We start from the raw sequence: 15,725 nt of genomic DNA, 5'->3' as shown, positions 1-15,725 counted from the left end.
CACAGAAAAAATCTGACAGAAGTGATTTTAATCGGGTCATAAAACTTCCCTTAATTATTTAGTTAAGAAGACAAGGCTGGAAACATTCTATGTTTAACTTCCTGTTAACTAATCTCAGTACTATCCATCTTCTTATCTGTGGCTCTCAGCTGTAAGCCCATTGGTTCCTATTGAGGATGTAAATCTTTCAGAACATGAATATATATAGTTTTCAAAAAGGCTCAGTATTTCCCTAAAAACGCTGGTCACTGTAGTGTTTCCATTAGTCTTGCTCCATCTTGCCAAAAAAGTGTGTGTGGGTTTTTAGATGCTGTACGACAGTCAGACAAGTTATTCATGTGAAGCATACTGAGGCCTCAAGAAAATACCTTTGCAGAGACTTGAAAGTTGTTTGAGGTAGCTCAGGTTATCACAGTGTTCCCTCAGATCGCTTGTTAGAATGTTTTACAGTAAATGACCACAGACTGCACTTCCAGTAGAAGATAATGGTTCTGATGGCAACCATGTGTCTTTATTTAAAGGTGTTTAAGTAGAGTCTCAGCTGCACCGGTTACCTAAAATAAAGTGATGTGTTGGAGCTGTGGTCAGTCCAGAGACTTCTCCTCCTCCAGCCAGCAGAAACATTGTTCCTCGGTTGTTGTAACTCGTAAAGTATTTGTCTGGCACCATGGTGATGGCAGTTATGTAGGGAGCGATAAGCCAAGAGCCTGCAGGGAGCCTGAGGGGAAACATTGGTGTTTATAGATGTGGGGGAAATGTACTGCTAATATGAGGAAGTGCAGTCATTATGACTGTGAGGGCTCTTTAGATGGAAGTACAGAGAATGTATAGGAACATTTGTTTGGGCTGCTTGTTGGTTATTGAAAGATCAACAGATAAAAAGGAAAGTTTTCCATTCCATCGACCAGGAGCCAAACTTACAATTCTCTGGACAGGAGGTTTTAAACATGTCTGACAAGGCCAATTATTCCTCTACAGACAAGAAATATCATCTTAAAGCCAATTGCACTGTGCTGGCAGGTGTTATGTGTATTCTTCCTTTCAGTCAGATCTGTGGCTGACTTCTGACTTGAGCTAGAAGAGCAGCATATTTGCGCTCTCTGGAGATTTGCCTCTGTGGCAGCAAGATTTAGGTTTGTTGTTGTGTTTCTGTGTGATATTGACCAAGGAGGGTGGAGGGAATGCACATCCAAAAAATGTTTTAATTGGTGCTGGATCAGAAAATCAGCTAAGGCAGGAATCAGACACAAGATCCCCACGCTGTTTCACAAGCTCCCAGGAAACTTTGACAGTGTCTTGAGAAGATCTCTGTTGGATCAGAATGTTGAATAACTGAAATTTCTGGGAGCTTTTGACACAAACATCCACTTTGACTCAAGGATGAGGTGAAAGGTTCAAGTCACTGTGATATCTAAAAACATGTTTTTAGCCATAACTCAAGAATTATGACAAAATTTCACAAAAATATGAAGTGATTACAGCTTATATCCAAAAGGTCAAAGGTCAGCTTGACTGTGACATCATCATGTTTTAATGTCATATCTCAGGAACAGAAGAGGAGACATTTGGTCAGATACTGAATTGGTGACTCTAATCTTGAAGCTGTGCTGATTGTATAGATCTTCTGTGTGTGAAGCGTCCATGTTTTCACTGACATGGATGGAGACTGTAACAACTTGACTGCTTCGTGGGGCCAAACAACCAGAAGGTGGTCATTATAGTTCAAGGTATTGTATTGAAGTTAGAAACTCTGCAAAAACATTGCAGTCTAATGTGATTTGCAAGTGTGTTTCATCAGGGATTTTGTCAGACCCTGTGTTTAATCAGTGTTCTTAATCTGAGCTTGTTCTGCTTTTAATGCATTGTGGCCCTTTTTTTACTTAATGGGATGAAGCAGACAGAACATTTAAATGAACTAATACAGCAGTTGAATCTTGTTGTTGAAATACCAGCACCTGTAGCAGGTCTGGAGGGATCTGTCAGTCTGCTTCACACAAATCTTTCATGTGTCTGAGCCAGAGGAGAGTTCAGACAACAATAGCTCACAGAGCCCCCTGGATGTTTTAGGTAGAAGATGTTGGCAGAATTGGCTGGATTTTCCTACTGCAAATAAATGCAACACTAGTCTCCCCCTCCATGGTTTCATTGAAGGTTTCCTTTCATTTGACACAAAGGCGTCCTGAGTGATCAGCCTCTGCTGGATAAACTGTGATATCTGAAGCACTTGACTGCTGATAACACACACACACACACACACACACACACAGTGGGGTAAGGTAACACTCCTGTCAGGCACTGCACACCGTGAGGACCTTTCCCTTCAGCCGTGGACCTTCACTTCATCCTTTCCTGCTCGGACCCTGATGAAACCTTTTTTCTGTAGTTTTGAAACAAAACAACCTCTGACTGGGACTGTGGTCGAGGCGTCAGGATCGTGCGTGTGTCATTTGTAATGTTGATGTTATTTGGTGAAACGTGTGGATGACAGATGTTGAGTTGGGCTCAGCTGTTAGACTTTGTCTTGCGGAGGAAAAAGAAGGGAAGCCGTAAGGTCAGAAGATCATGGAGGAGCCGCAGCTACATCATCTCAGAGTCCAGGTATCAGGATGACCTGACGTACATGTATGAACTCTGTTTACAGACACCAACAGGACGCTTCATGAACAGTCACAGTGCATACAGTAGCAGCCATTTAAGATGTCCTTCCTATTGTACTGTAAACTTGATTCCCAGTGTCAGGTTTACTATTTAATTAATCACAATGCTGCAAAGTTTCCTCACAAGGTCTTTTTCATTGTCCATAGTTAAATTGTTCAGGAGCTTTTGATTGTATCGCATGATTTTCATCAGCAGATACAGTTTGCAGAAAAACTGTACTGTCGACTGAAAAATACGTTTGATGTGATTCCCCTAAATCTGCTCTTTGATCCCTGCAGGTCATCGGACAGGGACTCCACCTTCCTCACCCCTGCACTGAGCAAGGAGATGCCATTTCTGGCCACGTCTCTCCTCCCCATCCTCTCCTCCACCCCTGCTGCTGCTTCTGCTGCAGTGCTGTCAGCTGGAGACTCCACCTCCCACAGCGGCGTCAACATCAGGAAGCGGCGGCGGCTCGCTGCCAGTCCTGGAGGACTCCACTGGAACTCTGCAGGTGAGAACATTTAAATTAAACTTAAATTTTTATTAATAATCTCTAATGATCTGCACAAAGTTACACAAAGTACAAGTCTGTGTGTTAGGAAAAGAATATTAATATATAACCCACAGTATATAAACATATTTCTTCTCCGTTGTTGTTGAGCACTTGTACATAAACTCCCTTTACCTACGGAAATCGATATGTCCATTTCAAACGTTGTAAGCGTCACTGCCCTTGTACATCCATATGTCCTTTATTATGGCCAATAAACGGCACTCGAGGGCAGAGTCCAAAGTTGTACACAACAACAAAGGTGGAGACAGTGGAGGAGGTTGAAATGTTGTACATTTTAACAGCATTACATGTGATCATAGAACTCTTTTCACTATATCAGTGATTCGCTGTGTTTCGCCATTTTTAAATGTCTTTTTAAATTGTCTTTGCTTGAACTACACGACACTGCCTTCACGATCCGTGGTGGCACAGTATCTGTATCCAAAAGCTTTCAGATAACGTGCACAAATATGGACAAAATGGACACAGAGTACGGACAAATGGCTCCATCTGTGTCTGTACGTATCTGATGACGAGCAAGCAACACTTCTGTACTATGAGTTGAGGTGGAGGTGTTGCTGTAGAGGCACTTGTCGCCATTTTCCATGTGTTGTTGTTGGTAGGTGCTCTTCTTACTCAGGTATTTAACAGCAAACTAGGACACCTCAGGTCTGGAAGAACTGCATCCCTGGTAACTGTCCTACTAGAGGAAAAAGAACACCAACATGTTTTCAGAGTTTTGGCGTCAACATGGTGCCAAAATATTGGTTCTATTGACAATGACAGTTTCAAATTAAGAAGAATCTGAACAATATGATCTTCATTAAGGGAGGATTTATTGCAGGGTGCATTAATTATGTTCAGTTTTCTCTCAGGAGGTGATAAGACGTACAATTTCCAGCACAGTCAGGGGAAAGAAAAGCAACCCAGTAAAACATGATTAATAAAGCTATGGACTTGTGTCCTGTAAAAGGCCCCCAAGTGTTGAGTGACAGATCTGTCAGTGGGTTTGTGATCATGGATACAAACATGAAACCAGTGTGTGAAGTTGTGGACGTGCTGTCATGTCATACACCCTCATCCACTGTAACTGGTAGTCTTGTTTATAGTGTCCAGGGGCTTCACTTCCCGTGTTAGCCTGCGTGTCTTTTAGCTCCACCCTTCTGGAGAATGATAATGAGCTTCCTGTTGAACAGATTACAGCCAGGCTTCTCGTCTTCAGTAGTTTCAGTAGTTTCAACCTTTTTGGCTCGTTAGTGTTTGAAACAGAGCTGTGTCCGTTTGAATAGTCTATTGAGGCCTGAAGAGGTAAAAGGATTCAGTGTTTTAATGGAAAAAAGACAAAATTGTCCTGATTTTGTAGAGTCTTAGATTTATGTTGCGGCCCCTTGAGAGGGTCTAGACCCCCAGATTGGAAACCACAGGTCTATATTGGGGATTGTTTCAGAGGGATCTGCAGCTATCTAAAATTTTTAATTTCCTGGTTTTATATTTTATTCTCTCACTCTTTTTTCTTCTGTGTGTTTGTGGCGTAGGGTTGTGTGATTGACCTTAAATTTATATCATGATATTTTATAGTTTTGTGTAGTGATAATCAGTAAATATAATGTGATTCATTCTCAGAGTGACAAAACTTTATTGTCAGAACATGACAAAAATTTGACAAACAGCAGAACATCCACAAATCTGAGTTAGATTCAAAACAATTATAATCAGGTGTGCAGGTGACTTTAAACATCTTGTGTTATAGCTGACAATGAAAAAAGAAAAATCTGAGCTGTGATCAGTATTTTCTGAACAAGTGTTAAATACACAGAGTTAATATCTCAAGTTTTTCAGTCTAGACAATCACAAAAGACGGACTTTGATGACATCGTGAAGTAACGCGGGGTCATTGACTGCAAATGAAAGAGAAACAGAAATCGTGTTTACAGACAAGTTAAATATTGATGTTTAGCCACATGATGTGATATCATTGTAATAAAACAGCTGGTCAGTCACGCTAACTTGCTAACTTCCCATTGACATCAGATGAGTTGACACACACACACAGCTGCTGTAGCAACGTTACGTGATGAATTCAATCATTATCTAAACAGTCATACTAAACATAACTTGATGAGCGTGTTGAATGTTGTAACGTTATAATGATACTGTGCACATTAACTGGTGGCTCGGCTGTCGTCGTCTTCTTCTACTACTACTTCTTCTCCCCCTTCCTTTATGCGTTAATGGGATGGCAACTGGTGTTTAAAGGGGAACACCACCTAAATTAAGAATTCCAACATGTTATTTCTGTGGCCGGGAGACGTCCAAGGATCCAGTCCCGTATTTGTGAACATGAGCTACTCTCTCTCAAAGCAAGAAACCAGAGAAGGAAATCTCAAACTTGAGATGTCACAGAATATAAAGTCAGAAACTGCTCCATGGAGAGTGAATGGGAGGCTGATTCTGTGGACCCAGTAAATGTTTGCTTCCTATTTTAAACCTAAGTGAGCTTTATTTTATTGTAGCATTCTCAATTCTGAAACAGAAAATGTTCCTATGTACTTAGAACATTCATTTAAGTGCTCTCTGTGTCATCTAGAACATTTTTCACTCTGCATTTTGTATGGAGCAGCTTCAGACTCCAACTTGAGAGTTAAATGCATTTTTCCTCTACTCGCTCTTTGCTTGTACATCAGCTCCTGTAGCAGCTCTTTTTCTCTGCTCCTATGGCAGCTCGACTCCTCCCCACAATCTCGTCATAACAGGATTTTCCCTGGGTTTTTTCGAGACAGATGTGGCAAAGGCCTGTGGCAGGGGGCATCTTGACAGCTGTACTTTTAGATAAGGTCCCCCCCTCTATTAAATATGAAAGGAGGCCCCCACACGCTTGAGCTTTACACTGCTGACTTGTATAATCAGAACAGACATGTCCTGTGATTTTCAGCCTTCTATGATTATATTTACCCTTTACAGCAGGCACATCCTGACAGTTGAGAATATTACTGTCAGGTAATGTCCCCCCTCTATTAAATATGAAAGGAGGCTGAAAAATCACAGGACATGTCTGTTCTGATGATAATAGTCAGTGGTCCTGAAATGTGTGTTTCTCTTCTGTAATACACATTCTACATCTTGGAGGCGACATCTTTCCACATACGGGCTTCCTTCGCCTTTCAAACGGGGCAGAGCTCCGTGGGAAACAATTGGAGAGACACAGCCCGAGGGGGAACCCGGATCTGACACAACACCGGAGGGAAAAGCAGGTCTGTGGAGCTGTGTGCCGGACGAATTTGTGCCGCTATGGTGTCGCTTTGGGTTGTGAGCGCGCATGACGCATTGAAAGTAATGGGTTTATGCGAGCAATAGACGCTACATCTGAACACCCCCCATGCACACACACACTTTAACCGAGGCGGCGGCCAAAATCACCCAGGTGGCCCGCCTTTGTCTTAGATAGGCAGGGAAAACCCTGCATAAAGAGAACTCTTTTGCTGTGGCTTTGTCTCATGTTGGACAAAAATTGGATGAGGAGAGACTCGTTGTTGAGGTCGAGAAATATCCTGAGCTAAACGACCCACAATCCCATTATTTATTATTAAACAATGGCCAAAAACATTTTGCTTGGTGAGTCACAGCTCTGAAGATCGTCTCTGCAGGTGAGATCAATCAAGTCAAAAATCACACATGATTATAAGCTTATGCAGAGAGGGAGGAAGTACAGATCTTTTAGTGAAAGTAGTAATAACTTTGCGTGGTCGTCTGTTGACGAGCTGCAGCGTGACACATTCAGTGTGTGCAGTCAGCACTCTGGGTTTTGGATTTGGGAGAAATCATGTTTACTAATATCTTTGGACTGTCTGGAATAATATGTATGAATTTTGAAAATGGGCGTAGTCCGCCTTTAACCTATGTTGTTGTGGTGTAGTTTATCAGGTGTTGTGGCAAGTAGATCTCCTCGTGTGTGCGCTAAAACCAAATTGTGTGTGTTTATCATGATAATGACCCTTTAATGTGTCAGTGTGAAGACCCATCATTCAAACCATTGTGTAGGGAGCTAAAGTAACCGTCTCAGTCCATCCAGCAGGATCTGAACAACCTGAGTGTCATGTTAATTCAGGATTTAGCAGATGTTTTCCAACTGTTGTTCTGTCAGTATAAACACACAGAGGGAACACACTCAGCCACAACCATGCCATTGTGTGTTTTCCCTCTGTTTGCCCTCCTCTGATTTCCTCCTCTTGTCATTTGTCATGTTATTTCCTTTGTTGCCTCGAGGCGTTTTAAAGCCTCTTGGGGAATCTGTGTTTCCTCCTGTCTTTTCTGCAGTTTGTTTGTTTCAGTTTTTATCCTCTGTGCAGTTCATCCCTGCTGCACACACTCCTGCCTGCTGTCAATAGAGTTATGTTGAACCTCCCACGATGCATTGAAGGATGAAGATTACTGACAGCTCACAGTTCAGTAGTCGTTATTTTGAAAGACATGACTGCTTTTTTATTTATTTTTTTTTATCTGCTATCATTTAATCTTCTCTGGTTCCTAAAGATGATGTTGGAAAGCAAACATTACAGAATTATTTATCAGTATTGTTGCCAGTTGCCTGGTAATAATTTAAACCAGTTAAATACCAAACGTTCAGTCAACCCAACTTCCCATGGTGGAAATAGGACCTCAGAGCTTTCAGATCTCTGGGCTGCGTCACTCGTGAACTTTGCTCTGAACTCTTCCTCTGGTCCACATGTTGTCTCACAGCGCTGCCATTCTTAATGTTAATGTTGTAATGTGTTTTTAAAGCCAAAGGTCAGAGTTACATAAAAATCTAATCCCCAAACACTGAAAACAAACAAGCAGCAGTGGTTTAACAACACCATGACCATATTTTTGATACACTACATCAAACTGTCGATAAGAATCCAAATCTTATCAGCCTTTGACTCACGGTGACTGCTGGAGTCGTGTCAGTGTCCCTCCCCCCATATGTGTAACTCTCAAACTGATTTCCACACTTAACAGGAACACCAGTGTGTTGTTCCCCCTGCAAACCGTTCTCTCTGCTCTTTTCATTGTATTTTCATTTTCAACTCAAGTCGACAATTTCTTCATCTCAGGTTTCAGCACCATGTTAATCTGCTTTAGTTTGTGTCTGTTTGCATCTTCTTATCATTCACGCTGGGCTCATTTCCACCTCTTTTCTGATGATATTTGAGAGAGGAGATCAACATCTATTCAACAGTTTGTCCAACATGAAACATCAGTCTGGATATTGTCTGTTTTTTTATCTGACTTCTGTCCACCAGAGGGAGCCACCACTCCAGCTGTGTGAGGAAGAAGGTCACACTTAGTCCTGGCTGATTTCAGGAAGACGCATACTGCTGCTGCTGCTGCATGCCTATAAACCTGTTTATAGCCTGTTTATTTCAGTATTTTTCAATAGTTTAACAATTTAAATGTATGTCTGAACGCTGTGAAATGTATGAACAAACTCACAGCGGCACAGCTTAATTATTTTGGTCTGACTCCACACGGTGGCCGTCTAGTTAGAACGACTAATAGAAGACACTGGAAATTTCAGCAGCCATATTTTTTAAGATAAAAGCCCATATAACGCTAATGTAATTTGCTAACACATGACTAGCGTTTGCGACAGCTGTTGGAAATAGTGTGTTGAGGGCCTTGAAATTCATTTTCCATAATGGGTGGAAATTCCCCCTTAAAATGCTTCATATAGGAGGGTGTGGGCAAAGCTACACTTACACTATCTTTTCCTGTGATTACCTCAGATTGCATTTCAAAGCTGTCCCCAGGATCCTCTGAACTATTGACCTTGCTGTAAGTTGTTGTCTCTTTCTCCTTCTCTCCAGTGGTCATCTCTTTGAGCTGCATCAGTGGCTGCATTTAGTGGCTCCCTCTTGTCTCTTGTCTCCATGCTTTGTTCATTCCCTGCTGTGTGAGAAACACCACCTGAGTTTGCGTTTTGTATCATTGGCGTGCAGCAGCTCATTTCACTGAGTTCGAGTCACAGATATCCTTTACTCTGATCCATTTAGCCTGTAACATGTCTTTGGACTGCTGCTTCACCTTAGTGACATACCTGTTATCTTTTTGAGGATTACTAATGTAATGTTGACATCCCTCAACTTCACATCATTGTAACCTGTCTGTGAATGTTACCGAGAGCAGAGGGGGCTCGTAGAGTGCCAGGTGTGTTGTCCAGTAGAGTTCTTAACGGACCGGAAAAATTACAACCTGAACCGAACCGACCAGTGGGACGTGATGCCTGCACCCGTCCTGACCCAGATCATCACATAAAATACTGAGCCTGAGCCCGACCAAGACCAAGACTGAACTGTATTAGTCATCGCTGTAAATGTGTGTTGGAATTTACCACATTTTAATGGTATATTTGCAGAAATATATGAGATTTTGTGCAGCATGTGCAATCCAGCTCTGAAATTGAGGCCCTGCTCCCAGCCCTCCCAGTCTGCTGACATGGTGTGAATGCAGGACGGACTTAAAAGGAATGCGATCTGTGTTCAGAGATTAACTCGGGATTCTCGACATGTTTACAGAAGTGCTTCCTTCTTTCTTTTATCCATATTTTCTAATCAGGAGCTCTTTGATCCCAACAGCAGCTCTACGGCTACATTACCAATCCATAATCCCGATGTCTCCTTCAGGCCCCCCAGGTTCTAAGACAGATGAGTTGATTTTTGTTGATGCCATTTTAAAAATCTTTGTTTTTCAAACCGCATTCTCATTTTCTGCTTCATCACTCTGCCCCGCAGCTGTCTGTCTGTCTGTCCGTTTGTCTTTGTCTGCCTCACTAATGGCCTCTCAGTGTGAGACGAGTCAGTCTGATGTCCTGTCCACCCCTCTCGTCCATTACTACCTCGCTGTCACTCAGAGAAAGTGCAATCAATTTATGATTTTATGGCCTTTTGCCTATTGTGTGTCAGTCAGAGTCAGGTCAGGTATGAATTCAGCTCCTCACATGTTACAAAGTGAAATGACTTCAGACAGAAAGGTTGTGACATTCACTAACACACACATACACACTGATAAAAAATGTAGCTGTTGGCTGACATGTCTTCATGTCTTCATCTCCTCCTCTGACATGAAGTCGAAAGTGCATTTCTAGTCGGGTCAGGCTGGTGTAAAAATCTTCAAACCGGTTTGATATTAAGCCAAACATTGGACTGGACCGGTGTAACAAATTTTACCACTTGATCTAGTCGCCCTTGACTTGAGTGGAACATAATGACACCGTGTCCTAAAAGCATAGGAGTAGTGAGTAGCTTCCTACGTCTGTACTTTTTAAACAGAACACTCATGTTTTATATTGTGATGTTTACTGGTGATGACAGAATATAGCAAGCAGCAAATAGCCGAGCTTGTTATTAGCGGAGATCATCAAACAGAAACTTTCAGCTGGTTCAGTCACTAATTTTTTTTTTTTCGTAGTGAAATTATAAGGTATCGTATAGATAACTTCTCATTTCAACCTCACGAATCAGCTGTTCTCCGTCCATTGCAGCGCTTTCAAAGGGAGCAGCAGGACTAAATAGAAACACAGTGTCCGGTGAAAGTTCAGCTCAAAACAGCAGCTCTGTCACTCACGGCCAGTAAGGACACCTCTTTCTTTCTTATGTTGCCACATTGAGGCATGTTTAGTTTTCTTGAGACACTAACTCTGCCATGTCTCCTCTCGTTGACCCAAAAAACAGATGAACTCTTTAGTAAACATCACAACTTTAGAAATAGAATTTTTGTTCATGCAGGAAAGAGTCTGGGAAGGTTTGGGAAGGAGTTCCACCTGCTGAGGTGCAGAGCCACAGTAACAGAACTCCTTCAGACATATAGATAATGACTGGAAACAATAATTATTAAAACTTAATGCTGTAACTCACAGACGACACATTTCAGTTCATGTACACAGAAGCATGTCAAAAAAAAATCGCTCCATCAGAATGTCTCGGCCTCACCTGATGACAAGTTGTGCTAATTTAGGTGTGATGAGTAATAGAGGTTTACTCTGACTTTATGGTCGTTCTCGTTATTGATAAATTGTAAATGCCTGGAAGGACAGTTAGTGGTGATTCAGTGCCTTCAGAATAAAAGTGTTGTGTACCTGCAGTGAACACACACACACACACACACACACACACACACACACACAGGGAGCTCCCACTGTTTTATCTCTGAGTCTCCTCATGCAGTTTTAATGCAGCAGCTCAGGTTGTCAGCTGGCCTGCAGCCTGACACCTGATAACACACACACTGAATGAATGGACACATGAAACTGGCAGAATAAGTTGCAGGATTTGTGTTCAAAGTAAAGTAAGACGCTGAAAATGGACTTTTAAATGTGGTGTTTTTAAATCCCTTCAGTCGTCAGCGTGCGTCTCTCTGACCTGCTGCTGCTTTTCACTTTCACCTTTTTATCTTTGGTCTTTACATCTGACTGACGGGAGACGTTGGCCTTTGCTTTTATTATTTATAACTCAAAGCAGAATCCTGCCAAATAAAATCCGCAAAGAAAAATGGGAAATTTCAGAAACTGCAGACAGATTTAAAAACATACATGTGTGTTGCAATTGTAAATAATCAGCATCTAGAATAGATATTGATTTTTATTCCAGTGTGGCAAATGTTTATGAGGTGAAATAATTTTTCCATGCACCAACTTCTTTAGATGTGAAACAGGAACATATTCTTTAGCTTTAGAAGCTTAGCTGTAATTTTTATTGACGTTTTTCTCAGAATTATTGATAATATTTAATTATCACTCAGCTCTTTAAAGATATGAAAATTATGTAATTTTCTCCATTTATAATCATGTCATCTGTACCTGTACAAGTGTTTGTGTGTGTGTGGTGTACAGTAACAGCAGGGTGTCTCTGGTTTCTCTCATCCAGGTTCGGTGCAGCGCGGCTTCTGGTCACCTGATCTGTCTCCCGTGTCGGGGAGGAACAGGACGGCAGCAGGAGGTGGAGGTGGTGGGGGTGGAGGACATGCTGTTGGTGCGAGGAGCCTCCCCCTCACTGAGGGAGGCGGGACGCCGTGGGCTGGTGACCGGGTGGCCCTGAGGAAGACAATTTCGGTTGATGATCGACTGCTAGAGCAGGCGGGCGGAGAGCAACCACACCTGAGACTGCTGAGTCGACTGGAGAGGGGCAGGAAGAAGCTCCGGAACATCCACGTGAGTGTCTTCTTTATTCTTACCTTTCTAAAACTTCTCAACTCATTTATTATCTTTACATCAATAAAATTAAAGCTCAACTGGAGAGACAAGGCAGCATTATGACACATGATGTTTGATGATATTTCAGATCATGTTAAGTGTGTTTTGATCATTTTGTGTTGGAAACAAAAACAACATGAGATGAGTTGGATGTTCTGCCATCTTTGACGCCCAAACATTATTGTTAGGGCCTCTCTTCACCACAGGGAGGCGCCAACTTTTCCATATTCAAGTACTACAGAATACTCGAATACTCTCAAAAGAAAAAAAATCTGATGTAAGAGCAGGAATGTAATTTGGTCAACAAACTGAAAACAAGTGTCGTTTGAAATTATTTTACTGAATAATCAGATTACAATGACTATTCAAACCATAAAGTCAAAGTTAACATAACAAAAATCAGCAAACTTTCTGTTGCTGCCATTAAGTAGGTTAGATAGTTGACCCCTTGAACCGCACTCCTCCCAATCAGTTCAACATCTGTGGGTTAGCGCAGCAGCAGCAGCAGCAGCAGCAGCAGTGGCTAACATCCCACACTGAGCTGTTCAACAGTCCCAACTAACTCACACCAACATCAACACTGAAACAGGTTGACTCTGTCGGTAAACCTGTAGATAACTGTTAGCCAGTAAAGGTAATGTTAGTCCTGTTACTGGTTGAAATTGGCTGGTTCTAGTTTTCGTAAACACACATATTAAACAAGAAGACAACATGATGAGATTTTGATGTAAGAATACATTTTTTATTGATTTATTTTGGCATATATAGTTGAATATGTGCACAGTACGACCAGGGATATAATCTGAAAGGGTCCAAAAGACTTTTTCTATTCATCTCAGCTTTGAGAGAGAAACTCTGAGCAGCAGAGTGACATGACTCTGTTGTTTTACTGACTGATATTATGCTGTTAAAATATACATTACAGTGAATATACCAAGTGAGCTGTTGCTGCAGCTAATTCCACCATCATCCATATTTTTATTGCCTTAATTGGCGACAGGTTGGTTTGTTTGTCCAGTTATTGGATACCAGCTTTTATTTGTGAATTCACAGTGTATTTGCAAACAGAGAACAGTTTCTTCATTGTTTTAGGTTTATAGTTATCTTTTTAATTAATGTTGTTTTGCTTTGTATTATCTGGGCTTGTGTAACTGCTGGTGCGAGTTTGATTGTTTCCAAGAGGCACTGTTCCCTGTTGACTCTCTGAGGTTAAACTCTCTTGACTTCTCGTCGTCAGGAATCGATGTTGGTTTGATTTCATCTGTGTGTGCCTTGTGTTTGTTTTCTGCTGCGTTGTGCAGAGTGTTATAACTCTGTTCTAACCTGGACTCATTGAACCTCTCCAGTTACACACTCATGTTTGCGGTGAGTCAGAGGCTGCACACAGCCGGCTCTCCAGCCTGTCCTGCTGCACTACAGTTGGATGAATACATCGGCTCAAATTAGAAGCTTTCACCAAATTCACAACTTGTACTGCACTCGGCTTTGTGCTGCGTTGAAGGACAAAGAACTGAAGAATTTGACGTCAGAGCCGTAATCACACTGAAAGCTTTTATGGCTCAGGAGCAGAAAATACACCGAGCTGCTATTTATCCACATCACAAAAGAACGACTATAGTTTTATTTAATCCTGTTACCTTGAGATCGAAGGTTAATCCTCACGTTACCTTGGAATAATACTTATGATAACAGTATAATTCTGTCACTATCTCAAGAAAACAGCAGCCTTTTGTTTTCCTAAATAAACAAAAAACAAAAGGATGTTTTCTCCTTAGTTGTCTCACACAGTATTCCCTTGACAATATTGGTAGGATAAAGGAAATGCAATCTGTTGCAGCCTTAGTCTTTTCATTAAATGAGGAAGACTAATCCATTGATGGGATTAAATTCTTGTTTTCTCAAGAAAGCAGCCGTCGATATTTAAAGATAAATATCACGATATTCAAAACAACTTTGTTATCTTAAGGACAACCGTGGCTGTTCTGCACCTGGGTGCCTCATCTTCGAAGGTATACTAAGCAGGCTTTTTCCAAAAAACAATGTATAGACTCATACAGCAGTAATCCATCTCAGTCATCACTCACTGCGTGGTGGTGTGTTTATCCACAGAGACTCTGCCCTCTGACTGGATTTTCTTCCTATTTTGCTGTGTTCCTGATGTTCTTGAGCACACTGCGCTGCTGAGGTCATGACTGTATTAAAAGGCAGCGGTCAGGTGCCAAACGCTAAGCAGCAGGCATTACAGAGAAAGCTACAAAAATGGCAGATGCAGTGCTGAAAGAAAAAAGCTAATATAGCAAGGCAATATACCAAGTGGACAAAGCTTGTTTCAAACAAGAGTGAATCTGGAGTTTCGCTGGTTACCAACAAGTCCTGCAGTCTACATCAAATGGTTCAAATTGTTGCAATGAGCTATAATGGCAGACATTAGATTATCACCAGTATATTGCTATGGTAAATGGACTGCCCTTGTATAGAGCTTTTACACCTCATGTCACACACTGGTGGCCGAGGCTACCATACATGGTGCCACCTGCTACTCAGTAACCATTCACACACTGATGGAGCAGCCATCGGGAGCAGTTTGGGGTTCAGTGTCTTGCCCAAGGATTCCTCGACATGCGAGCTGGAGGAGCCGGAGATTGAACTGTGGATCTGAACCCCAGCAGTTCAATCCGTCCCTGATGGCCCTGACACAACAAGCTGTTGGTCAGTGTTGGGTCGTTGGTGAGCATCAGTTGCACTAGTATTTGCAGTGAGTCCCACACTGTTGGTACTAGTCAGCTGTTGTCGACTTTATTTCAGTGGATTGAGCATGTTGAATCAGCGTCGGAGAGAAGCAGAGCCTGGTGGTGAATGAAGTCACTCTGATTGGCAGTTCAGCTCAGTGGACGAGAAGAGAAACGGACATGAGGGAAGTAAACAAACGGCTGAATTCGAGGGAATGAGGAAGAACGAACTTGTTACATTAGGTGAGATTAATTTTTCACAGAAACATTCATATTTGTTGCTATTGTTTGCTAGCGCACAGTGAATATCACTTGTTCTCCAACATGTTGTGTTGCTAAAGTGCTAACTGACATCTTGAATCCATCCTGTCGGTCTTCCTGTTTCCCTTTTTGAATGATGAATACAGACTGCTGCCTCCAGCTGGTGTGAAGAGCTATTTCCTCTCACACAGGTGCAGAGCGTACCTGATAGTTGGCCATGGGTTGTCATCTGTGCAGTGTGTTCAAGTGCAGACTTTATTGCGAAGACACAGACAATGTGAGGCGACGCAACAGTTGGCCTTCATCGCACGGACAT

General features: G+C 41.9%; 1 protein-coding gene across 1 annotated transcript in view; it reads left to right on the top strand.

Moving 5' to 3' along the window:
- ankfn1a (ankyrin repeat and fibronectin type III domain containing 1a) overlaps positions 1–15,725 on the top strand; it is a 167,460-nt gene that overhangs the window by 6,439 nt on the left and 145,296 nt on the right. The window contains exons 4-5 of the mRNA XM_033611087.2: positions 2,937–3,151; positions 12,094–12,377. Coding sequence (XP_033466978.2) covers positions 2,937–3,151; positions 12,094–12,377 — 499 coding nt within the window. The remainder of the gene's footprint in view (positions 1–2,936; positions 3,152–12,093; positions 12,378–15,725) is intronic.

The sequence above is a fragment of the Epinephelus lanceolatus genome, chromosome 21 (genome assembly GCF_041903045.1).
Source record: "Epinephelus lanceolatus isolate andai-2023 chromosome 21, ASM4190304v1, whole genome shotgun sequence".
Taxonomy (NCBI): domain Eukaryota; kingdom Metazoa; phylum Chordata; class Actinopteri; order Perciformes; family Serranidae; genus Epinephelus; species Epinephelus lanceolatus.
The sequence above is the reverse complement of the archived record's forward strand: the minus strand, read 5'-3'. Positions and strand labels throughout refer to the sequence as shown.